Source organism: Pelmatolapia mariae, linkage group LG10_11 (assembly GCF_036321145.2).
Source record: "Pelmatolapia mariae isolate MD_Pm_ZW linkage group LG10_11, Pm_UMD_F_2, whole genome shotgun sequence".
Taxonomy (NCBI): Eukaryota; Metazoa; Chordata; class Actinopteri; order Cichliformes; family Cichlidae; genus Pelmatolapia; species Pelmatolapia mariae.
Genome location: NC_086236.1, coordinates 60,362,441 through 60,386,454, shown reverse-complemented (window position 1 = coordinate 60,386,454; position 24,014 = coordinate 60,362,441). Strand labels below are relative to the sequence as shown.

General features: G+C 37.9%; 2 protein-coding genes and 1 long non-coding RNA gene across 3 annotated transcripts; all 3 read right to left on the bottom strand.

Moving 5' to 3' along the window:
* Positions 1-979: 979 nt before the first annotated feature.
* Positions 980-1,489, bottom strand: LOC134637194 (uncharacterized). Its single transcript, XR_010095086.1, has 3 exons — positions 1,387-1,489; positions 1,199-1,303; positions 980-1,086 (listed from the first exon to the last, which is right to left on the bottom strand). It is a non-coding gene; the product is annotated as an uncharacterized LOC134637194 (long non-coding RNA).
* Positions 1,490-8,546: 7,057 nt separating this feature from the next.
* Positions 8,547-11,570, bottom strand: LOC134637722 (uncharacterized). Its single transcript, XM_063488226.1, has 7 exons — positions 11,514-11,570; positions 10,714-10,754; positions 10,262-10,420; positions 10,036-10,173; positions 9,059-9,301; positions 8,907-8,975; positions 8,547-8,785 (listed from the first exon to the last, which is right to left on the bottom strand). Exons 2-7 carry the CDS (start codon positions 10,739-10,741, stop codon positions 8,652-8,654), a joined length of 771 nt encoding a protein of 256 aa, XP_063344296.1. The 5' UTR covers positions 10,742-10,754; positions 11,514-11,570; the 3' UTR covers positions 8,547-8,651.
* Positions 11,571-14,873: 3,303 nt separating this feature from the next.
* On the bottom strand, positions 14,874-19,591 carry LOC134635484 (uncharacterized). Its single transcript, XM_065471716.1, has 8 exons — positions 19,530-19,591; positions 18,584-18,624; positions 18,144-18,302; positions 17,925-18,062; positions 17,118-17,333; positions 16,926-17,018; positions 16,709-16,813; positions 14,874-14,914 (listed from the first exon to the last, which is right to left on the bottom strand). The coding sequence occupies exons 2-8, from the start codon at positions 18,609-18,611 to the stop codon at positions 14,874-14,876; spliced, it is 780 nt and encodes a 259-aa protein (XP_065327788.1). The 5' UTR covers positions 18,612-18,624; positions 19,530-19,591.
* Positions 19,592-24,014: the final 4,423 nt, after the last annotated feature.

Here is a 24,014-nt window from a genome sequence, read left to right as displayed (position 1 = left end):
TCAGTGTAAAGCACACTGCGACTGGACTCTAGAGCAGTGGAGACATGTTCTCTGGAGTGACGAACCAATGGATGGTTGACAGAGGAACACTACTTGTCTCACTTTGTTGTGCCAAGTGTAAAGTTTGTTGGAGGGGGGATTATTGTACATGGTTGTTGTTGTCCAGTAAAATGAAGTCGTAATTCTTCAGCATACCAAGACGTTTTGGACAATTTCATTCTTCCGACTTTGTGGGATTGGGGATGGTCTCTTCCTGTTCCTGATGGAACAACGTGACTGGCCTGCACAGAGTCCCGACCTCAACTCGACAGAATACCTTTGGGATGAATTAGAGTGAAGACTCCGAGCCAGGCATTCTAGTCCAACATCAGTGTCTGACCTCACAAATGTGCTTCTGGAAGAACGATCAACAACTCCTATAAACACTCCTAAACCTTTTGGAAAGACTTCCCATAAGAGTTTAACCTGCCACATTTGGGCTTACATCATATTAAACCCTATGGATTAAGAATGAAATGCCACTCAAGTTCATATGTGTGTAAAGGCAGACGAGTGAATACTTTTGGTAATAAAGTGTAATTTGCAAGTAAAGCCTGAACAGATGTCTGATAGATCTCAGGTGGTTCTCAGTTTTACTCAGCAAAGCCCAGGAAACAAACCGACACCTCATCTGTACATCTGCACCAATTTACTGAAGAGTGTAATACTCAATCTGAAACACTCATTTGGACTTTTGCGAGTTGTGAAGTGTGCCAGGACTTTTGTAAAAGCTTGGTGGAGTGAAATCATGACTCTGAACAGCTACACAATCAATGAGGAACTTTAAGTAGAAGTTCACCATAATCTGTAAACACAATGGTGCAGGAGGTGTTTAGCCCATTTTTTGTTTGTTTGTTTGTTTCATCGTCAAGAATCAACTTTATACATAAATATTTGATGAACGCCTTTCCTCACATGCCCTCCTTCTTCTCATACACTTACACAAGACAGTGACACAAACTATCAGGAATATCCCAAACTGACAGCAGACTCCGATTGCAATCCACATCCAACAGGAGAGTCCCAGTGGGCAATCGTTGGCAGTACCTGAATGCAACACAGATCATTGGAGAAAGTGAGAAAGACAAGAATGAGTTACACATTCAGCAAAGGATCACTTTGATCAAATTTGCAGACATTTTGCAAAAGCTGGACGCACATGTTGCACGTGTTGTACGTGTTGTACGTGTTGTCTTCTGAACACTCGTTACAAACAATGTGATGTTCTTCAGGGTGGTTGGTGGAGTTGTTGTAGTTGAAGGCTCTGAAGAACAAAAACACACATCTTTATGTTTCTTTGAGCACATATGTAAATATGGGTCTTCATTCCTAGTAACTGTGTATTACCTTGTACTGTGATGGCCAGAGGCTCAATAAACGTATTGCTGCCACAGGTGATGAAACACAGCCAGGGACCGTTATGTGAGGTTTTTACAGGTTTGAGTTGAACTGTTGATGTATTTGAGGGTAAATATGTATTTAGACGCCTCCACTCTACTTCACAACCATGGTGCTGACCTATAACCTCACACTGGAGCGTTGCCTCATCGTTCAGCTTGAGAACAGCAGAGGGTTTGACGGAGACCAAAACTGAGAAGGACAACAGATGGACAACAACAGATACAGTGAGAATCAAAAAGAGAAAGGGAGACCAACAAGGTGCTTCTTCCAAACTCGCTACACACATGACAAAGCTTTAAAATATGAGAGGAAAAACAATGAGAGCATCTTACACTAAGTATTAAAGGAAAAGTGGTAACTCTTTCACACATGGGAACATTTTTGGTGGTATGAAAATATCATAAATAAACATTTAACTGTAGAGCGATTTTAATAAGTAGTTATAGAGCTGGTAAGACAAAAGAGCAGGCCTGGACTACTTTGTATTATTAGTTTTTTTTGTTGTCTCTGTCATAATTTGCTTACACGGGCATGACTGTCATATAGAAAGAGAAAGTAAGTTTTTCATTGAAGTATCTGAAAAAATAAATTAAAAATTAGGAATACAGCTAAAGTAAATTTTAAAGAAAATTATGTTTATCGAGTTAATAATGTAACTACAATAGAATTATTAATTAATAGTTATGTCTTATGTAATATGTAATAGTTAGTTCTGGAAGTAATTCTACAGCCCTGCGTATGTGTGCAGCCCCTCCAATGCTTCCTCTTCTCCTGATGGACTCCAGCAATGACAGGGTGGCCACACTTAAAACTGTGTCCTGCCCAACCCATAGCTCCAATCATGTACAGGAAGTTTCTCATGATGTCACAGTTTGTAATCAGAGAGGACAGGTTTAGCAGGAAGGCTGTCTATAGGAAAGAGTTTGTTAAAGCATCACAGCAGTGATGTTTTTATTAATCTGATTATCAGTGTAACGTGGAAGGATCCTGAAAACAAAAACATAATTGTCCTAATATGTTAAACCTCTCACTGATCCTTTACATGTGAACATTTATTGGTAAATAAATGCTGTTTACCTGAGAACAGAGAAAGTGAATGGTTATAACGTGTCCCATCTGCCGAACATGTGAACTCTCCAGCATCTGTTTCTCTCACACTGGAGATTTCCAGATTCGTCTGTCTCACAACTGACCTCCGTACAAGTTCAGCACTGCCTAACACAGAAAATAAAAATATGTTCTAATACAATGTAATCATCATATACTGATGTCAACTATTAAGTATTTCAAGATAATCAAGTACCTCTGCGAGGGAAGCCTCTCTGATTAACACTATGAAGAAGGTCTTTTCCATGATGCCACTGCAGAGAGCGTGTGTAGCTGCTGACCCCACAGTTCAATGTGACTTTCCCCCCGACTTTTGCAAAGAAATCTTCACCTGCAGCAGAGAGCGCACCCAGCACTGAGAAGAAGACAATCACAGTAAATATATACGCATCTTGTGTTAATGTGTATTTAAAGGAGGATATATGAAACATCTCTACATGAAGACAAAACCAGTCAAATTCTCTTTATGTTGTCGTAAACTTGTAGAGTGACATTAAAGAACCTGAGATCAGTAAAACACCAGTAGAACCATATTTATAGATGATTTTTCATTTTGATTAAACATGAGGTCACACACCATCTACAACATGTGTGTGCAGTATTTTAAAGGATTATTCACAATATTGTCTTCACAAGTATATTCACTCACCAAACACAAACAACACAATCACCTTCATTCTGAAAGTCGACCTGAGGGTTTAAAATAAAACACAAATGAACATTACTGTTAACACGAAATCATAACAAGAAAACTAATTAAAAGTGAACACTTTCATTTTATACACAGCCACAGAGAGATTCTTCTTCACATGAACACTTTACAGAGAAACCACCAAGCCCTCGCTCTGTTTCCGTCCTCTCTCTGTGTCGTATGTTAAAAATAATAAAACCAGGTGTTACACTTGACAAAGTCAAACATTTCTTGTGGCTTTTTAATTTAATCTCACCAACAGCTCATGTGAAGGTGTTTCCTGTAAATCTGCTGTAACTTTATCTGCTCATCAGAAATGAGAAGTCTTTAAGAGGAAAAATAAAAATTTGTTTCCACTGAAGTGACTTAAATAAATTCTCCTAAAAAACAGCTTAACTGAGATCATTATGCGTACAATTAAACTGCATCAAAATGAATATTAAACAAGAATTTGCTGCCTCCACATAAGGTGCTTTGATTTTGATGACGCCAAAAAGAAAAATGTTAAAGCTCAGTTTCAAACTTATCATTTAAAAAACTTCAATCTCAGTGATTGAACCACAGAACTAAACTCACAGCTTAAAGAATCTTTAAGCCTATTAAATTAACATGATCATACATATCAAAGGCTTTGAAACAAGATTCAACTGATTTTTCTTCAGGTTTGTTTAAAAGCTTTTAACTTCGACTCCGTACAAACAACAATTTCTGAAACACTTAAAACATTTCATCTGTATTTGCTCTTAAACTGGTGCCTCTGCACTAACTTTGAACTCCATTACGGAGCAAACAGAAAGTTTCCGGGATAGTCGAGTTAAATTATATGAATTTATTTTGAAGTAATAGCCAAAAGCCAAAAGCCAATTTTAAAATGAAGGTTTAGATCTTACCTTAATTTTGAGCAGATTTTGTGTCTTTTAGTTCAGTTATTGAAAGCAAAAACTTTCTTCATCCTCTCCGTGCTTCAGTTCACTGAAAACAAGAGCTCAAGGATGCAAAAGTGTAGAAGGCGGAAGACATCTGAAGAGAGAGCTGCACTCTGGAAAGTTGTAGGCCACTGCAAACCCCAGATCTTTGTAGGTTTGCTACTCATGTCTGTGCTTTCCTGCAATGTAGGCCTGGCATTTTCTACTCAGTGCAGTTCTTACAAAAAGCTGAAGAAAGTTCTGCACAGTGGCTTAAAAAAGGCTCAACTGCACACACTCAGTCAGATTACGCTCATGTATCCACAATGATTCCTGTAACAGAGAAGGGAAAATAACTTGGAACTAAACAGAGAAGTCATAATAGGAAGAAGAGAAAGAACACGGAGTTTGAAAAAAGACCAATATTTATTAATCACAGCAGAAGTAACAAAGTATTTGTTTTCAAAATAAAAGAAACTGAAGGTAAACGAGCTGATTTGGTGTTTTTTTTTTTCTTTTTTGACAGTCATTAGTTGTAATTCTTTTTCATTACTGTTAATCTGACAGATTAACATGTCAGACTGTGCACATCAGCAGCCATGAAATGAGTTTTGTCAGAGCAGATGTGGAGTATGGTGCCCCCTGCTGAAGAAGCTCAAAAGTTACCTCATTTTATTTTAATGCAATTCTTTCCTGATATTTGCCCTGAACTAATAAATAACTTAAACACTGGCCGTTTGGACGTTTGTAAGGAAGTCATCTATTTTGTTTTCTGCTGGAAGAAATGTTTTTACTTTTGCTATTATTTGACTAAAGTTGCTTCCAAAAATTTTATTAAAACTATGAAATATCCCTTAAACCAGGGGCGATTGGTCAATAACAAATATGAACATTGAAAAATAGCCGATCCCCTCTTTTTCTGTCAGCTGCTCCCTTCAGGGGTCTTTACAGCAAATCATCTCCACCCTCCAAGGATGTTTTTAACAAAATAAATGTTTAAGACTTCATGCCTTTGTAATCTCTATACTGATTTGGTCTCTCCTTTGACTTCTTTGAGCGTAGATTTGATCAAATGGCTCCACCCAGTTTCCACATTCCTCTTTTTGACCAGGGAACAAGTGCTTGTTATTTTTCATTATGTAAGAACTGATTTTTATATAAATCCTGTACTTTTTAACGTTTTCTGTTTCCCATAAAAGCAGACATTGTGTCTGATATTTGTGATAACGTTGCTGTCACTAGCTTCATTGCAGAGTTTCAAGGAGTTAAGAACTCACATAAAATAGCACATAGAGGGCAGTAGTGAGCCACCTAAAATAATCCAAATGTACAAGTTATTAAAGCTTGCATGACACTTGTCTCCACATCAGAATACATTTTTTTTAAGTTAGACTCCAGGAAACAAAAAAAATATGATTTTGACTAAATGCTGCTATTGTAAACTTGATTTGTTACTGCATCAATTCAGATTCTATGTTAATACAAATGTAGTTTAATCTTTAAATGTTTTAAGACATTTAAATGTTTGAATCATATCTTTCAAGTAGGGGCCAGGACTGCTATCGGTAGGCCTGAGTGATTGTTTGCCAAAAAGTAATTGTTTGTATTATATCTGCTTTAAATAACTTGTTGGCCTATAATATGTGAAACATATGTCAACTGTGTCCCTGATTAATTATATCAAGTCATCTTGAGCCACAAACAACATTCCTATCACAAGGTAGAAGCTCCAATCAGTTTTTTTGCAGTGGCTTATATATATGCTTTATTCATTCAGGTAAAAAATCTTGTTGACATTAAAAATGTCTTTAAAAAAAAAAAAAAAGTAATCTGGCCAAGTGGAATTGCAAAAAATATAACAATAGTTCTGTAAACATATTTGCCAAAAAGGACATATATACAATAACATGGAGCCATAAAGATACTTGAAAAACAGGTAATTATTCAATTTTACATAAAATGTTTGTAAATCCTGTTCACTAAAGTTTGGGTCGATCGTGGTTCAGAGGGCTGGGAAGCTCATCTTGTAACCGGAAGGTTGCCCGTTCGATCCCCAACTCTGTCTGTCTTGGTCGTTGTGTCCTTGGGCAAGACACTTCACCTACCGCCTACTGGTGATGGCCAGAGGGGCCGATGGTGCGATATGGCAGCCTTGCTTCTGTCAGTCTGCCCCAGGACAGCTGTGGCTACAACTGTAGCTTGCCTCCACCAGTGTGTGAATGGATAGTGGAAATGTAATGTAAAGCGCTTTGAGGGTCTCGAAAAGCGCTATATAAATGCAATCTATTATTATTATAAAGTGTATTTACCAATATAAGTAAAGACATTACACATAAGAAAACCGTGAAAACAAATCAGTTTTGGACAGAGGATCACTTTTTGGCACAACACCGAACATCCAGGGGGCGACAGCCTTAGCGGTCTCCTTTCGATGTGGAGGAGCAGCGGCTCTACTCTGAACCATAATCACTGAACTCCTTATCCTATCGCTAAGGGAGAGCCCATCCACCTTTCAGAGAAAGCTTATTTCCTGTCGTTGCTTGATTCACAGATTTTTGGCATTTCTCAACAATGCGCCATCTGGTTAGAGTGTTGTCAACATTTAGGACAATGGGCATCATTTTTTTAATTTTAACAATTAGATTAAACAACAAGTAAATGTGGGACTGACTAGTGACAATGACGATGATTAGTCCCACACATCCCAAGTTCCAAGTAATAAACAAATAAAACACTTGATTTCACTCACCTGAGCTGAAGAACAGACCTCAGGGCTGGTTATTAGTTACCAGAATATTAGTCACACAATCCATTAAAACCTCCCCAAAAGGCACCAGCTGACCACTTAGATTGACAATGGAGGCTTATTTATCTTTCATCTAATTTTTCATCTAATATTAAGCCCTACCCTCTGTGAGAAAACCCTTATCTGATTGGCTGCCCCTCACAAATACAAGAGAAGAAAGGCAGGAGGGTGGGGCTTATGTCCTCAAAGCTAAAGCTATATACCTGAAAAATTTACAACATTAACATTATCCACGTCCTTTGACATCATATAGAAGAAGAAGGAGAAAAAAAATATCAGAAACAAAAATTTAAAAAGCACACAGCTTGACAGAAAAACATTTATCACAGCAGAACTAACAAAGCTTTTCTTTATGAAATAAAAAACAAGACAAAACAAGACTCATCAAATTATCACAATGTCAAGCTGTAATTGTCCAATAAAAGAAGAGGAAGCAGTGACAAATGATGGCAGAAATCAACAGTCAGGGTGAAGAAAGAGTGAAGAGACCTGGGGAAGTTTCTCTAATGTTTGGGACTTGGCATTATACTAAAAATATTCACTCAAGCATCCAAATCATTAAATCAGGTGTTCTGGTCACTTCCATTTCCGAAACTTCCTCACTTAATTTTCCACGGTCAGCTCTTAGTGGCATTATACCAAAGTGGTATAACAACACCACACCCATGATGATGTAGGACACATAAAATCACAGAGCAGAGTTAATCGCTACAGACCTCCAACCTTCATGGGACCTTCAGATCAGCATAAAGCACACTACGACTGGACTCTAGAGCAGTGGAGACATGTTCTCTGGAGTGACGAATCAAGATTCTTCATCTAGACAATGCAATGGACGGTTGCCAGGGGAACGCTTCTTGTCTGATTGCGTTGTGCTAAGTGTAAAGTTTGGTGGAGGGGGGATTATTGTGAGGGATTGTTTTTCATTAGTTGGGCTCAGCTGGTTAGTTCCATTAAAAGGAAGTCTTAATGCTTGAGCATATCAAGACATTTTGGACAATTTCTTCTTTGGGGATGGCCCCTTCCCGTTCTCCTGTTGGAACAACGTGACTGGCCTGCACAGAGTCCCGACCTCCACCCGACAGAACAACTTTGGGATGAATTAGAGCAGAGACTGTGAGCCAGGCCTTCTGGTCCAACATCAGTGTCTGACCTCACAAATGTGCTTCTAGACAGGTGTCCAGGTGTACAGAAGCACCAAAAACTCCTATAAACACTCCTAAACATTTGGAAAGCCTTCCTGTAAGAGTTTCAGCTGCCACGGTTGGTCCTACATCATATTAATCCCTATGGATTAAGAATGGGATGTCACTCAAGTTTATATGCGTGTCAAGGTAGACGAGTGAATACTTTTGACAAGAGAGAGATCTTAGTTGGTTCTCAGTTTCACCCAGGAAGGCCCAGAAAACAAACTGACACCTCATCTGTACATCTGCACCAATTTACCGAAGAGTGTAATACACAATCTGAGACACTCATTTAGACTTTTGCCAGTTGTGAAGCGTGCAAGGACTTTTATAAGAACTTGGTGGAGTGAAATCATGACTCTGATCAGTTACACATTCGGCAAAGAACTTTAAGTAGAAGTTCACCATAATCTGTACACACAATGGTGCAGGAGGTCTTTAACCCATTTTCTTTTGGTTTCTTTTATCATAAGCTATCACACCTACACATAAATATTTGATGAACGCCTTTCCTCTCATACTTTCCTTCTTCTCATACACTTACACAAGACAGTGACACAAACTATCATCAGCATCCCAAACTGGCAGCACACCCCAATCGCAAACCACATCCAACAGGAGAGTCCCAGTGGGCAATCGTTGGCAGTACCTGAATGCAACACAGATCATTGGAGAAAGTGAGAATAACCAGAATGAGTTACACATTCAGCAAAGGATCACTTTGATCAAATTTGCAGACATTTTGCAAAAGCTGGACAGACATGTTGTACCCTGAACACTCGTTACAAATAATGTGACGTTCTTCAGGGTGGTTGGTGGAGTTGTTGTAGTTGGAGGCTCTGAAGAACAAAAACACACATCTTTATGTTTCTTTGACCACATTTGTAGACAAGGGTCTTCATTCCTAGTAACTGTATATTACCTCGTACTGTGATGGCCAGAGGCTCACTAAATGTATTCCTGCCACAGGTGATGATACACTCCCAGGCCCCGTTATGTGAGGTTTTTACAGGTTTGAGTTGAACTGTTGATGTATTTGTGAGTGAATATGTATTTGGACTTCTCCACTTCACTTCACAACCTTGGTGCTGACCTTTCACCTCACACCTGAGCCTTGCCTCATTGTTTAGCTCGAGAACAGCAGAGGGTTTGACGGAGGCCAAAACTGAGAGGGGAAACAGACAGATAACCACAGATACAGTGAGAATCACAAAGAGAACAAAAAGAAATAAAAAACGAAAGAATACAGCTAAAGTAGTTTTTTAAAGAAAATTATGTTTATATAGTTAATAGTATAACTATAATAGAATTGTTAATTAATAGTTATGTCTTATGTAATATTTAATAGTTATGAATGTAATTCTAGAGCCCAGCATATGATCGTGGCCCCTCCGATGCTTCCTCTTCTCCTGATGGACTCCAGCAATGGCAGGGTGGCCACACTTAAGACTGTGGTGGTCCTGCCCACCCCGTAGCTCCGCTCCTGTTCAGGAAGTTTCTGACATTGCCACAGTTTGGAATCAGAGAGGACAAAGTTTTAGCAGGAAGGCTGCCTACAGGACAGAGTTTGTTAAAGATGTTGAAGGTTGACTGGGAGAAGACCAAGCTTGATTATGGGAAATGTAGTCTCCAAACTTCAAAACATATACAGGACATGCTGTGCAAGAAATACATTTTATATATTTGCTGTATATCCTTTTACCTGTTATAGTAACAGAACCATCAGCCACATAAAATAATTTCCCCTCATTTTTCAGCAGTGATGTTTTTATTAATCTGATTATCAATGTAATGTGCAGGGATCATTAAAACAAAACCATATTTGTCCTAATATGTTAAACGCTTCAATGTTCGGTTATATTTGAACAGTTATTTGTAAATGTGTATTTTTCAGGGTACCTGAGAACACAACAAGTGAATGGTTATGACGTGTCCCATCTGCGAAACATGTGAACCGTCCAGCATCTGTTTCTGTCACACTGGAGATTTCCAGATTCATCTGTCTCACGACTGACCTCCGCACAAGTTCAACATAGCCTAACACAGAAAATAAAAATATGTTCTATTATAATGTAATCATCATATACTGATGTTAACTGTTAAGTGTTCTGAGATACTCAAGTACCTTTGCGAGGGTAGCCTCTCTGATCAACACTATGAAGAAGGTCATTTATATGACGCCACTGCAGAGAGCGTGTGTAGCTGCTGACTCCACAGTTCAATGTGACTTTCTGCCCGACTTTTGCAAAGAAATCTTCACCTGCTGCAGAGAGCGCACCCAGCACTGAAAAGAAGATGATCACAGTAAATAAATACTTGTCTTTTTGGAATGCTTATTTAAAGCAGGATATAAGAAACGTCTCTACATGGACCCAAACAAGTCATATTTTCTTCATTTTGTCGTAAACTTGTAGAGTGACATTAAACAACCTGCGATCAGTAAAACACAAATACAACCATATTGCTACATGATTTTTCAAGTAGATTAAACATGAGGGCACAAACCATCTACAACATGTGTGTGCAGTATTTTAAAGGATTATTCACAATATTGTCTTCAGAAGTATATTCACTCACCAAACACAAACAACACAATCACCTTCATTCTGAAAGTTGACCTGAGGGTTTAAAATAAAACACAAATGAACATTACTGTTAACACAAAATCATAACAAGAAAAATAATTAAAAAAGAACACTTTCATTTTATACACAGCCACAGAGAGATTCTTCTTCGCATGAACACTTTACAGAGAAACCACCAAGCCCTCGTTCTGTTTCAGTCCTCTCTTTGTGTCATATGTTAAAAATAATAAAACCAGCCATTACACTTAAAAAGTGAAAAAGAGTGTCACTGAGAAAGTCAAACATTTCTTGTGGCTCTTTAATTTAATCTAACCAACAGCTCACGTGAAGGTGTTTCCTGTAAAGCTGCTGTAACTTTATCTGCTCATCAGAAATGAGAAGTTTTTAAGAAGAAAAATATAAATTTATTTCCTCTGAACCGACTTAAATAAGTTCTCCTAAAAAACAGCTCAACTGAGATCATTTTACGTCCAATTAATTAGCATCAAAATGAATATTAACACTTATTAAGAATTTGCTGCCTCCAAAAAGGCGCTTTGATTGAAGTTTCAAACTTAAATCTGTGAGTACCAATTGACAAATTAAATCAGTTTTAACTTCGACTCCGTACATACAACAATTTCTGAAACACTTAAAACATTTTCATCTGTATTTGCTCTTAAACTGGTGCCTCTGCAGTAACGTTGAACTCCATTATGGAGCAAACAGAAAGTTTCTAGGATGTCAAGTTAAATTATATGAATTTATTTTGAAATATAAAACCCAATTTTAAAATGTTGGTTGAGCTCTTACCTCAATTTTGAGCAGTTTTGGTGTCTTTTAGTTCAGTTATTGAAGGTAAAATCTTTTTTCTTCCTCTCTGTGCTTCACTTCACTGAAAACAAGAGCTCAAGGATGCAAATGTGCAGAAGGCGGAAGACATCTGAAGAGAGAGCTGCAAAGGTGTTAGCCACTGCAAACCCCAGATCATTGTGGGTTTGCTACTCATGTCTGTCATAACAGGAAGAATTGAAAGAACATAGAGTTTGAAGAAAGACCAATATTTGTTCATCACACCATAAGTAAGAAAGTACTAGTTTTCAAAATATGGGAAACTGAATGTAAATGAGCTGATTTAAAGAGTTAATCTCAGTTTTATTCTTTTGTGTTGTGTTTGTGTTCAAATATTGTGTTCAGCATTTCGTCACTGATCTTCCCCTCTTGTCTTACCAGGCTTAGGAGAGTGGACAGTGGAAATCAAGTGTTGGAGTTGTTTGTCTGTCACAGGGACACGGGCATAGAGCGGGACTCGGGAATCATGTTACTGAAACTGTTTCACGTTGCTCACTAATTGCCACTATAAATAAACGCACTGTCTTGGACTGGAAGGTCCTGCATTTGGGTCCCGTTCTTGCCATGCGCCCTGACAAACTCAGTTACAGATGTCATAATAAAAGTTAAAGCAGGACTCATTAGTAGAAACTCATCCATTTTCTTATTCAAACATGAAACAAACCTTTTTCTTTCAGCTATGTTGGTGATAGACGGATATAAATCCTTCAAACTTTCACTTCTTTGACAGATATACACATCAGCAGCTATGATATTGATCTCTGTTCAGAGCAGATGTGGAACATGGTGGCCCCTGATGAAGCACTTCAAAAGTTACCTCATTTTATTTTAATGCATTTATCATCTGTCCTACATTATAGGTAAAGGAAGCAGAAAGCACATATAAAAAACTTTTAGGCTTTATTATTAACTAATCTATTTTGCTTCTGTGGGAATAAATACATTGTTTTTAGGTTTTATACCATGCATTTAATAAATAAATTATGTAAATGTTTTTGAGTAAACAAACAAAATTAAGATTCTATATTTCTAATTTAATCTTTCATAAAAACTTAAATGGTTTAGGGCAAAGGGTTTCTATGCGATTTACTAGTAAAGTTGCCCAGTATGCTGCATTTTGGTCCTCATCCCTCTCTTGCACTGCATTTCTCTTAGATGGCTGTTGCCACGATGACTTAATGGTTGTGAAATCTGTATTCTGAAGCCTCATTAGCCTTCCCCAGGTGTTAACAAAGGCAAACATCATCATTTTTAGACCATATTCAGGGTGGTCAGTTGGTTCTCTGCTTTCTTAGTTAAAAAGCTGCATCCAAAAAACTGTACAGTATGACGCACATAAGACACATACTTACTGATATGTGTTTGAGCTCTATATGCTCAAAGTAATAAACTAATAAAACACTTGAATTTTACTCACCTGAACTGAAGCACAAACCTCTGGGATGGTTATTAGATATCAGAATATTAGTCACACAATCCATTAAAACTTCTCCAAAACGCACCAGCTGACCACTTAGATTGACAGGTGAGCCTTATTTGTCTAATACTATCTAATATTTAGTTAATTTTTATCTAATAGAAAGTTTTACCCACCTTGAGAAAACTTTCTTCTGATTGGCTGCCCCTCACAAATACAAGATTAGAATGGCAGGAGTGGGGGGCTTATGTGCTCAACCCTAAAAGCTATTTAGCTGACCAATGAACATTAAGATTATCCACTGTTTTTGACAACATATAGAGCAAAAACTAGAAAAAAAATATCCGAAACAAAAACTAAAAGAGCACACAGATTGACAGAAAGACATTTATTTATCATAACAGAAGTAACAAAGTTTTTTTTTTAAAGTAAAATAAAACAAAACACGAATCATTGAACAATCACGATCACCAAACCAAAGGAAAACAAGTTGTTTTGGTGCTTTGTTTTCTTTCTGTAAAACACATCAGTTGTTATTCTTTCTTTTTTTCTATTTCCTCACTCTAACAGGTCGAGGAGGAGGCTGAAGTGATGACAGCAAGCTGCAATTGTCCAAAGACAGAGAAGGGGACTGAAGGTGACTACTGATGGCAGTGAAAATCAACACAGTCAGAGTTAGCATAAAGAGTGAAGCAACAACAAAGTCGCTCTAATGTTTGGGACTTGTTCCCTGAAGGAGTTTTTTGTGACATACACATTATGCTAAAAGCAATCCCTCACACATTTGAATCATCAAATTCAGGTGTTCTAGGCACTTCCCTGGCCACAGGTGTATAAAATAAGCCACGTAGGCATTCAGACCTCTTCTACAAACTTTTGTGAAACAACGAATCGCTTTCAGGAGCTCATTGAATTCCAATGTGGTGCCATGATAGGATGCCACCTTGCAACAAATCCAGTTGTGAAATGTTGTTGTTACTAAATATTCTACAATCAGCTGTTAGTGGTATTACGAGTGGTCTCGTTTGGCTCTCAGCAAAGGCGGTCGCACTTTTTCTCCTCTCCTCTCCCTTGTCTTCCCTGCTTAGCTTCTTATGTCCTTGTCTTGTCTTGTGCTTTTTATATTACTTTTCCCTGGAACACTCTCTCACAGTCTGTTCTCTAAAACCTAAAAGAGGAATTATGGATTTGATCAACTGGTCTCTGAATGCAATTGACACCCCTTCTCAACGAGAAGTCTGGGCTTGGGTGAGCCTGAGTGCTGAAGATATCTACCTATTCGGAACCATGATAACAGGGTTCTTGCTGATTGGAGCTGGCTCGGCCCTGGCTTATCGAAGAATTAAGGAAGTGGAACCGGCTGTTCAAACTCCCACAAAGCTGCCCGCTGGGATTAAAACGATGGGACGAGGCGTGAGTTTCTCAAAATGGGTCATTGAGTGCAACACGGATGAGATCTTGGAGAACCGCACGACTGCCGTGAATACTCAGAACAAGACTTCTGAGTGCAAACTGATTACATCTGGAGGGGCTCGCTCGGAATAACACCTCTGGGCAAAATTGATCACATCTTGGGAAGCACACCGCAGTTGTGAGTTCTCAGAATCGGCTCTTTGACCACAAGAATGACAACACCACGGAACATAAGTTTGGATAACATCATAGGAAGCTCACGGCTCTCCAACGGGAGATTGAGAGACCAGTGTTGGACTGTTAGAACAGCTTTGAAATTCTTATGAGTTGTTCGCACTAAAGCAAAAACCATCATCATTTCATGCGGCTACCCCTTCGGCACCAGCTGTGGGCTCAAGGCTGGAGCCGAACAAAAACTCCCTGATAACGACTGTGTTTTGTCTGTTCCTCCCCATCCTATGCAAGGCCACCTGGGTTGGCTGGCAGACTGTTTACTTAGCCTGGCAGGGCGAAGGACACTGTCTCAGCTGAACTATGGACACGCACACACATACACTTACACTGATAAGCACTCACTGTCCCCCCCTCCCCTTCCAACGCCTTCGACGCTTGACTCCTCTTGGGGAACACGAGGCGGGTCTGGGCCCGCGCTGGAGAGTCGGCGCAGTGGCAGGACGGCTGCTGTGTTGCCCAGGATTACTCCTCACCCCCTACCCAACCCTGTTGCTGGTCACGTGCTCCATATTGTTGTACTGTGGACATTTATGTGCTTTTCTGTGCAGAGGAGTTTTTTTGTTTCCTGTTCTCATGCTGTCCTCTTATAGCCCAGCATGAGTAGAGGTCTCTTTTTTTCCTCTTGTACTTTCCCATTGTAGTGTACATTTCAGTGGTTTTCTGTAATACAACCGTTCTCTGACTTGTATCCCCATGTGATGTCTGTGCTGTGTGTGTAAGGTCGGGGGGCGGGTTCATTCCACTGCAGGGCAACCTGCCACTGCATGTGGCGAATAAAATTTGAACTTGAACTTGAACTTGAACTATTATAACAAAGTGGAAGCGATCGGGAATGACAGCAATGCAGCTATAAAGTGATAGGTCGCGTTAAATCACAGGGTAGGGTCAGCGGATGCCGAGCTTCATAGTGTGCAGAGGTCTCCAACTTTCTGCACGGTCAATCGCAACAGACCTCCAAACTTCAGGCCTTAAGATTAGCTCAAGAACAGTGCACAGGGAGCTTCAGGGGATGGGTTTTACACAACCACGCAGCTGCATTCAAGGCTCACATCAACAAACACAATGCAAAACATCACATGCAGTGGTTTAAAGTATGCCACCACTGGACTCTTGAGCAGTGGATACATGATTTGTGGAGTGACAAATCGTACTTCTCCATCTGGCAATCCAGTGGATGAGTCTGGTTTAAAGGTTGCCAGGGGAACGGTACTTGTCTGACTGCATTGTGCCAAGTGTAAAGTTTGGTGGAGGGGGGATTATTGTGTGGGGTTGTTGTTCAGGAGTTGAGCTTGGTCACTTAGCTCCAGTAAAAGGAACTCTTACTGCTTCAGCATAACAAGACATTTTGGACAACTTCATGCTCCCAACTTTGTGTGAACAGTTTGAGGATGGCCTCTTCCTGTTCCTCTACAAGACACCTCAAAGCAAGGTCTATAAAGACATGGATGAGCGACTGTGGTGTGGAAGAACTTTTGAACAGAACACCTTTGGGATGAATTAGAGCGGAGACTGCAAACCAGGCCTTCTCATTGCAGTGTTTGATCTCACAAGTGTGCTTCTGGAAGAACAGTCAACAATTCCCATAAACACACTCCAAAACTTTGTGGAAAGCCTTCCTAGAAGAATTGAAGCTGTTATAACTGAAAACGTTGGGCCTACATTATATTAAATCCTGTGGATTAAAAATGGGATGTCACTCAAGTTCATGTGCGTTTGGAGGCAGACGAATTAATACTTTTGGCAATAAAGTGTAATTTGGGAGAAAAGCCTGAACAGATGTCTGAGAGATTTCAGGTGGTTCTCGGTTTTACTCAGCAAAGCCCAGGAAACAAAACAAATACTTTGTCTATACATCTACTGATTTACTGAAGAGTGTATTAGATAATCCAAGACACTCAATTAGACTTTTGCCAGTTGTAAAGTGTCCAGGACTTTTGTAAGAGCTTGGTGTAGTGAAACTATGACTCTGATCAGTTACACATTCGGCGATGGGGTTAGACCAACATAATCTGTAACCACAGCTATCAACACTATACATAAATATTTGATGGAAGCATTTCCTCACATACCATCCTTCTACTCATGCACTTACACAAGACAGTGACACAAACTATCAGGAACATCCCAAACTGACAGCAGACCCCGATTGCAATCCACATCCAACAGGAGAGTCCCAGTGGGCATTCGTTGGCAGTACCTGAATGCAACACAGATCATTGGACAAAGTGAGAATGACAAGAATGAGTTACACATTCAGCAAAGGATCACTTTGATCAAATTTGCAGACATTTTGCAAAAGCCGGACGCACATGTTGTACATGTTGTACATGTTGTCTTCTGAGCACTCGTTACAAATAATGTGATGTTCTTCAGGGTGGATGGTGTAGTTGTAGTTGGAGGCTCTGAAGAACAAAAACACAAATCTTTATGTTTCTTTTGCCCACATATGTACACATGGGCCTTCATTCCATGCACCCGTGTATTTATAGTAATACTCTTACTCAGTTGTTTGCCATCACAGGTGACGATACACTCCCAGGTCCCATTATGTGAGCTTGTTACAGGTTTGAGTTGAACTGTTGATGGCCATTCAGGTGAATCAGCATTTGGGCTCTTCCACTTCACTTCACAACCTTTTAGCAGATGTTTCACCTCACAGTGGAGCGTTGCCTCGTCACACAGCTTGAGAACAGCAGAGGGAGTCACAGAGACCGAAACTGAGAAGGACGGAGGTGAGGATACAGTGAGAATCAGAAAGAGAAAGGGGAGTCATTAGACACATGGCACAGCTTTATAACATGAGAGAAAGAGTTAAGAAAAAACAAAACATATTACACTGCATGTTAATAGACAAATAACCATTTCACACACTTGTCAGAATTTTATGGATATAAAACCGCCAAACATTTAACTGTAGCAGGATCACAGGATGTAGTTGGTGAAGATAGGATCAGGCTTGGACTATTCATTACATCAGAAACTGATTCTTATTTTTGCATTTCAAACAATTGAAGGCCAGACTGTAAGGTTTGTTGGTTACTCTCTCATCATTTGCTTATACAGGCAAGACTGCCACATAGAAACACACCATAGGCTTTTCTCTAAGCAGCAGTTTACTGAAAACAAATACAACAGAAAATAAGGACACTTTTATGTTAAAGCTCATACATTATAGTTACAGAACCATTAGTCACATTGAAAAAATTCCCCTCATTTCACAGCAGTGATGTTTTTATTAAACCCATCACTGCTCCATTAAATGTGAACATTTATTTGTAAATGTATATTTTCCAGGGTCTGCTGTTTACCTGACAACACAACAAGTGAATGTTCTCGAGGTGTCCAATCTGCCGAACATGTGAACTCTCCAGCATCTGTTTCTTTCACATTGGAGATTTCCAGATTCGTCTGTCTCACGACTGCCCTCCGTGCAAGATCAACAGTGCCTAACACAGAAAATAAAAATATGTTCTAATATAATGTAATCATCATATACTGATGTTAACTACTTCAAGATAATCAAGTACCTCTGTAAGCGTAGCCTCTCTGATCAACACTATGAAGAAGGTCATATCCATGACGCCACTCCAAAGAGTGTCTGTAGCTGCTGACTCCACAGTTCAATGTGACTTTACCCCCAACATTTGCAAAGAAAACGTCCCCTGCTGCAGAGAGTGCACCCAGCACTAAGAAGAAGGCAAATAAATTAAATAAATACTCATCTTGTATTAATGTGTACTTAAAGGAGGATATAAGAAATGTCTTTACATGGAGACAAAACCACTTACATTCTCTTTATGTCGTCGTAAACTTGTAGTGACATTAAACAACCTGAGATCACTAAAACCACTTTTATAAATTATTTTTTAATTAGATTAAACATGAGGTCACACACCATCTACAACATGTGTGTGTAGTATTTTAAAGGATTATTCACAATATTGTCTTCAGAAGTATATTCACTCACCAAACACAAACAACACAATCACCTTCATTCTGAAAGTCGACCTGAGGGTTTAAAATAAAACACAAATGAACACAGAAAACTAATTAAAAGTGAACACTTTCATTTTATACACAGCCACAGAGAGATTCTTCTTCACATGAACACTTTACAGAGAAACCACCAAGCCCTCGTTCTGTTTCCGTCCTCTCTCTGTGTCGTATGTTAAAAATAATAAAACCAGGCGCTACACTTAAAGTAGAAAAAGAGTGTCACTGAGAAAGTCAAACATTTCTTGTGGCTTTTTAATTAAATCTAACCAACAGCTCATGTGAAGGTGTTTCCTGTAAAGCTGCCGTAACTTTATCTGACTGCTCATCAGAAATGAGAAGTTTTTAAAAGGAAAAATAGAAATTTGTCTCCACTGAAGTGACCTCATCATTGTTTTCTTTAAAAACAATTTTACAAATTTCCTTAATTGAGATTTTTTTTTAAATCCAATTAATTTGTGTCATATTGAATACTTAACATTTAAGTTGTTTGTTTTTTTTTGTTTTTTTTTTGCTTAAAACTACGTTAATCAGTTACTCCAAACAACACAATGAGACCAAAAACTAAATTCTGATTCTCAATTCTGTCATTCATATTGTTGTATTTAATCTCAATAAATACATTCACATCTCAAAATGAGTGAATTTATGTCTTTAACATCATAAATTAATGTTATTGTACACATCAAGGCTTGGAAACAGAGTTTGACAATTTTTTCTTATTATTTGTTTAAATGTTTTTAACCTGGACTCTTTTATGCAGCTCGTTCTGAAACACTACTCAATCTGTATTTGCTCTTAAACTGGTGCCTCTGCCAGTAAGCTTGAAAAGAAAGGACAGCCACATTAAATCCATTTTACAAGATAAAACAAAAAGAAACAAATGAAACTTAATTTGAAAATGAAGCTTGAGCTCTTACCTTAATTTTGAGCAGATTTTGTGTCTTTTAGTTCAGCTATTGAAGGCAAAAATCTTTCTTCATCCTCTCCGTGCTTCACTTCAACAAAAACAAAGATCTCAAGGATGCAAAAGTGCAGAACACAGAAGGCCTCTGAAGAGAGAGCTGCACTCTGGAAATTTGCAGGTTGAGGCAAACCCCAGATCTTTGTGGGTTTGCTACTCGTGCCTGCACTTTCTGCAATCGAAGCAATGCATTTTCAAAACAGTGCAGGTCTTTAAAAAAACTGAATGAAGTTCTGAACAGTCACGTTAAAGTTCATTTACAAAACACTCAACTGGAGACGTGTGCTCAGATTATTCTCACAAAAAAGTGATGCCAATTTATCACAATTATTTTTATAACCAGGACAGTAAAATAAGATGGAGAAAAACATGTCAAGAAAAACACAAAACACTGGTTTTTATTTATCACAACAGAAGTAACAAAGTATTTCTTTTTTTCTTTTCAAGATAAAAATTTTCAGAAAACACAAAAAACAAGCTGACTTTTTGCTCTATTTTCTTTTTGTAACACATTTATTTTTATTATTTTAAAATTTCCTCCATCTATTGGATTCTAAAAGTACCAATTTATAAAAATGTGTAAAGTGAAATGCGAGAGACTCATTTCCTTTCTCTCTGAACTTTGTATAACAGAAGAAATAAGAAAAAGAAAAAAGGACACTTCAGGGAAAATATATAACAATTAAACCTATGTACAATAGCATGAAAGCATGAGGAGCATTAAAGTGAAAGTGAAAGTAAGAAGACCTCAGCAGGAGTTAGTTTTAAGTGTTTTTATCAGTTTGGCGTCACACTGCAGTAATAAAAAATATTCACGTTTTCTGCCATCTGTACACAGTTTTTCTCACTTTGCTTACCTTAGATGGCTGAAAGGTTTTGCTATTTATTGTGTGAAATGGATAATGTTTGTCTTGCGTATACGTGTAATACTGCAAGTGCTAATTTTAGGACATGAAAAAAACAATTTTCTCTGAAACAAGAAAAATAAAAAGGTTTTCCCTACACTTATTTTTTATTTTATTTTGTTTTTAAATTTGAATATTGAATAAGTCACATGAAGCCAAAAGATGAATTGTTTGGGATCATTGTAATGTTGAAAAATAAAACTGTTGCCAGTCAGAAGTTTTATTTGAAAACCTAATGGCACTTTTGTGTGTTAATAATTCCATCAATCTTGACAAGATCTCCAACATCTCTGTTTAAAAATGGCCAGGTACTAAAACCGCAAAAAATAGAATATGTCCAAATAAAAACTTTGAAAGATATACTTTTATTTCAACAGTCACTGATTGTATTCCTGTTCTATTTATACCTGTAAACACTTTCAAAAATAAGGTTAAAAAATCTGGAAGTGCTATCATTTATATTTATATTCAGAGTGATGACCTGAGCTTTGCTCCAAATGCTAAACTTTTGTCACTTTGCGTGGAACACAAAGGGCTGTTAAAGCAACCCAAAAAAACAAAAAAAATATTTAAGACAAAAAATTAAAAAGACTTCAACAGAAGTGGAAAAAGCCAGATTAGAAAGACTGGTACATGTAACAACCCCAGCACTGTAAAATGTCACCAGCTTACGTAATAAATGTTTTTTAACACCTACAAGCTGGCAGACATCACAGCTAACACTATGACTCATGTTCCAGCCACAAATGTTTTTGTGTGTGGTTCCTATCACTTGTTTCTCACGACTTTTTAAATAATATAAATACAGTTGATTTTAAATCACTGAATCATCAAACAACACTACAAACAGAACAAAAAAGCCAGAAGTGTAAGACTGTAAAACTCAACGTGAAAAGATCAATGTTAAGCTTAGATGTGTACAGATGTATTTCCCTCAAATGTTGAGTTTACCAGTCTCAGATACACATCATTTAAAAGTGCAATTAAAAAAAAAGCTCAGGAAATGCTCACGATATTCTTTTTTCTTATCTGACTTCATTTACACTTACATATGTCCACATCAAACAGGTGGCTTTATCAGCATCTAACCAATCCCGAACACTGACAGCAGAATTCACATTCAAACTGTAATATTCAAAAAATATGAAGAGTTTCAAAACACAAAACAAGCTGAAAGAAACACAGCTCCAACACCCAAAGGAGCAGTGTGTGTGTGTGTGTGTAGGAAAGGTACTCTATAAACCCAGTCATATGAAAACACTGTTCAGGGTAAGCCATGACATATAAACACAGCTGTGTACACCATTACATTATTATGATGCTTGATTTTATACACCTGTGGCCGTGGAAGTGATTAGAACACCTGACTTCAATTATTTGCATGTTGTAATCATGCAAATGATTACAACATGCTTCCTGTCCTCTCCTCTTTTATAGGACAGCCACAGCTTAGTGTAACCAGAGCCGTTCACTAAGTTATCTCAGTGACTTCACCTTGTTCTCTACCTGTTATGTTAAAGTGAAGAAATAGAAGGAAAACAAATGATAGATTAACAAATGTGTATTACCAAATAAACAAACAAACAAAAAACACCCAAAACTGAAGAACTAAAATGACTTGTTTTCTTTTGTTCTGGTAAGGGGGGTATCTGGGTGTTTTATTTTTGAACAGAAGTGATTTGTTTGCTGTGGCAAATAAATAAATGTCTGTCCATTTCAAATAAATAAAGTGTGTTCTGTCCTTTTGGTCTCTTTAACTTCTCTTTTTATTTTCACTTCCTGATTACAGGAATATTTGTGGTGAATTGGCAGTTTGTGCCTGACAATAATCTGATAAAACATTTACAGTTTAGCTTTTCAGGCGTGTTTACAGTGGCCTATAACTTACCAAAGAAAGGGTTTCTCTTCAGACGTTCTCCGCCTTCTTAAAATTGAACATTAAAAGCTTTAATGTGATGATCCTGAAAAAACTCCCACCTTTGGCATTCAAACTTTCTGACAGAGGCACCGATTTCAGAGAAAATATATATTTGAATAGCTGAAATATTTCCGAAATAGTCACGTTATCATCTGTGATTTGAAAATTATCATAGTGATTGCAGTAAGTTTCAGCCACAAATGTTTTGTTGTAGCTGTAGCTTGTTTCTCTTCTTGCGGGACCTGTTACGGGACAACACTTACATGTAACCCACTACCATCCCATTACTGTGTCTGTGCTGAACAAATGTGAATATAACACTAGAGGTCAAGGGTCAGTATTTTCACGGAGGCTTAAAACTATGAGACTATGGACTATTAACCAGTAAAGCTGTCTCGTATCATATATGCATGTCCCATGTCACATGCACACACAGTTATCTATGTCATGTGTCAGTTATTCTACGTTTACTGAGTTTTCTTCACAACCTAAATCAAAATATGTGAGATCCTTATTGATGAACTAAATCAACTTCCCATCTCATTCTAAAGCATCTCTACTGCAGAGACAACCTTTGCAAAGGAAATGAATATGGGTCAATTTGTAATCCTATGAAGTTGTGGCGTACGCTACGTGTAAACTTTGAGAATTTTAAAAATTATTTATTTACATCCAGGCTGTCAGCAAAAAATACAAAGTGTTTCAGTAATTTTACAGATTCAGTTGTCAGACAGTTTGTACCCACAAAATAAATCAACATTGTCAAGTAATTATTTTGTGTTACGCTGGCAGAGAGAGGCCTGCTCAAGTGTGACTAGAGTCTCTAGACTTTGTCAGATACCTGAAGTGGAATTTTAAAACTAAAACAAAGTAGAACATGAGAATAGACGCCAGCAAATTGGCTCACAATAGTCTCCACAGTGTGTGTGTGTGTGTGTGTGTGTGTGTGTGTGTGTGTGTGTGTGTGTGTGTGTGTATACCCATCAGTGGGTGGGGTGAAGTATATAAACCACATTTCTGTGCTCTGTTCTGCTTCACTCTGAAGCTAAACTTCAGCGTCACATCACTGAATCACTAAACAAGCTGAGCAGGAAGTCGTCCTGAAGCCAGTAAGGTTGATGTTTACACTTATTCATATTATCTTTAGTTGAGAAGTTGAGTAGTTGGAGAGGCCAAGTCAAAATTTTAAGATCTAGAAGCTTTTTCTTTCTTTATCTTTTGTGCTTGCACTGTTTCTACAGTAACAGTACGAAAGCTGCTCAAATGGAAACTCGATGGAAATGCAGTTACTAGTGACGTATAACTTGATCTCATACTCAGGTTAACTAACAAACCTGAAGACAATTTATTTTTGTGGGATTCCTTATATAGTGCTAAATCAAACATATACAACAGCTTATACAACAAAATCAGTTAGCAATTAATTAGATACATCTATGTATTTTTCTTTTTTTTACTATAGAGATGTTTTTCTTCTATACTATACATATAGCTATAATTATACAAGAGGGTATAATTTAATGTGCTGTTAATTAAATATTTATGGATCATTTACGTGTCAACATTTTCACATTTGATTAAGATTCTCACTTCCTGTTTTATTTTGGTAGTTAGTAGT

Bases quoted from the DNA above. Each gene is read 5' to 3' on its own strand.
- LOC134637722 (XM_063488226.1), bottom strand. From the start codon at position 10,741: ATGAAGGTGATTGTGTTGTTTGTGTTTG. The intron at 8,976-9,058 runs GTAATATACAGT...TTTGTTCTTCAG, and splicing joins TCTGGCCATCACAGTACGAG to AGCCTCCAACTACAACAACT. The intron at 8,786-8,906 runs GTACAACATGTC...TGTTGCATTCAG, and splicing joins ATTTGTAACGAGTGTTCAGG to GTACTGCCAACGATTGCCCA.
- LOC134635484 (XM_065471716.1), bottom strand. From the start codon at position 18,611: ATGAAGGTGATTGTGTTGTTTGTGTTTG. The intron at 17,334-17,924 runs GTAAACAGCAGA...CGTCCTTCTCAG, and splicing joins TTCACTTGTTGTGTTGTCAG to TTTCGGTCTCTGTGACTCCC. The intron at 16,814-16,925 runs GTGCGTCCGGCT...TGTTGCATTCAG, and splicing joins ATGTACAACATGTACAACAT to GTACTGCCAACGAATGCCCA.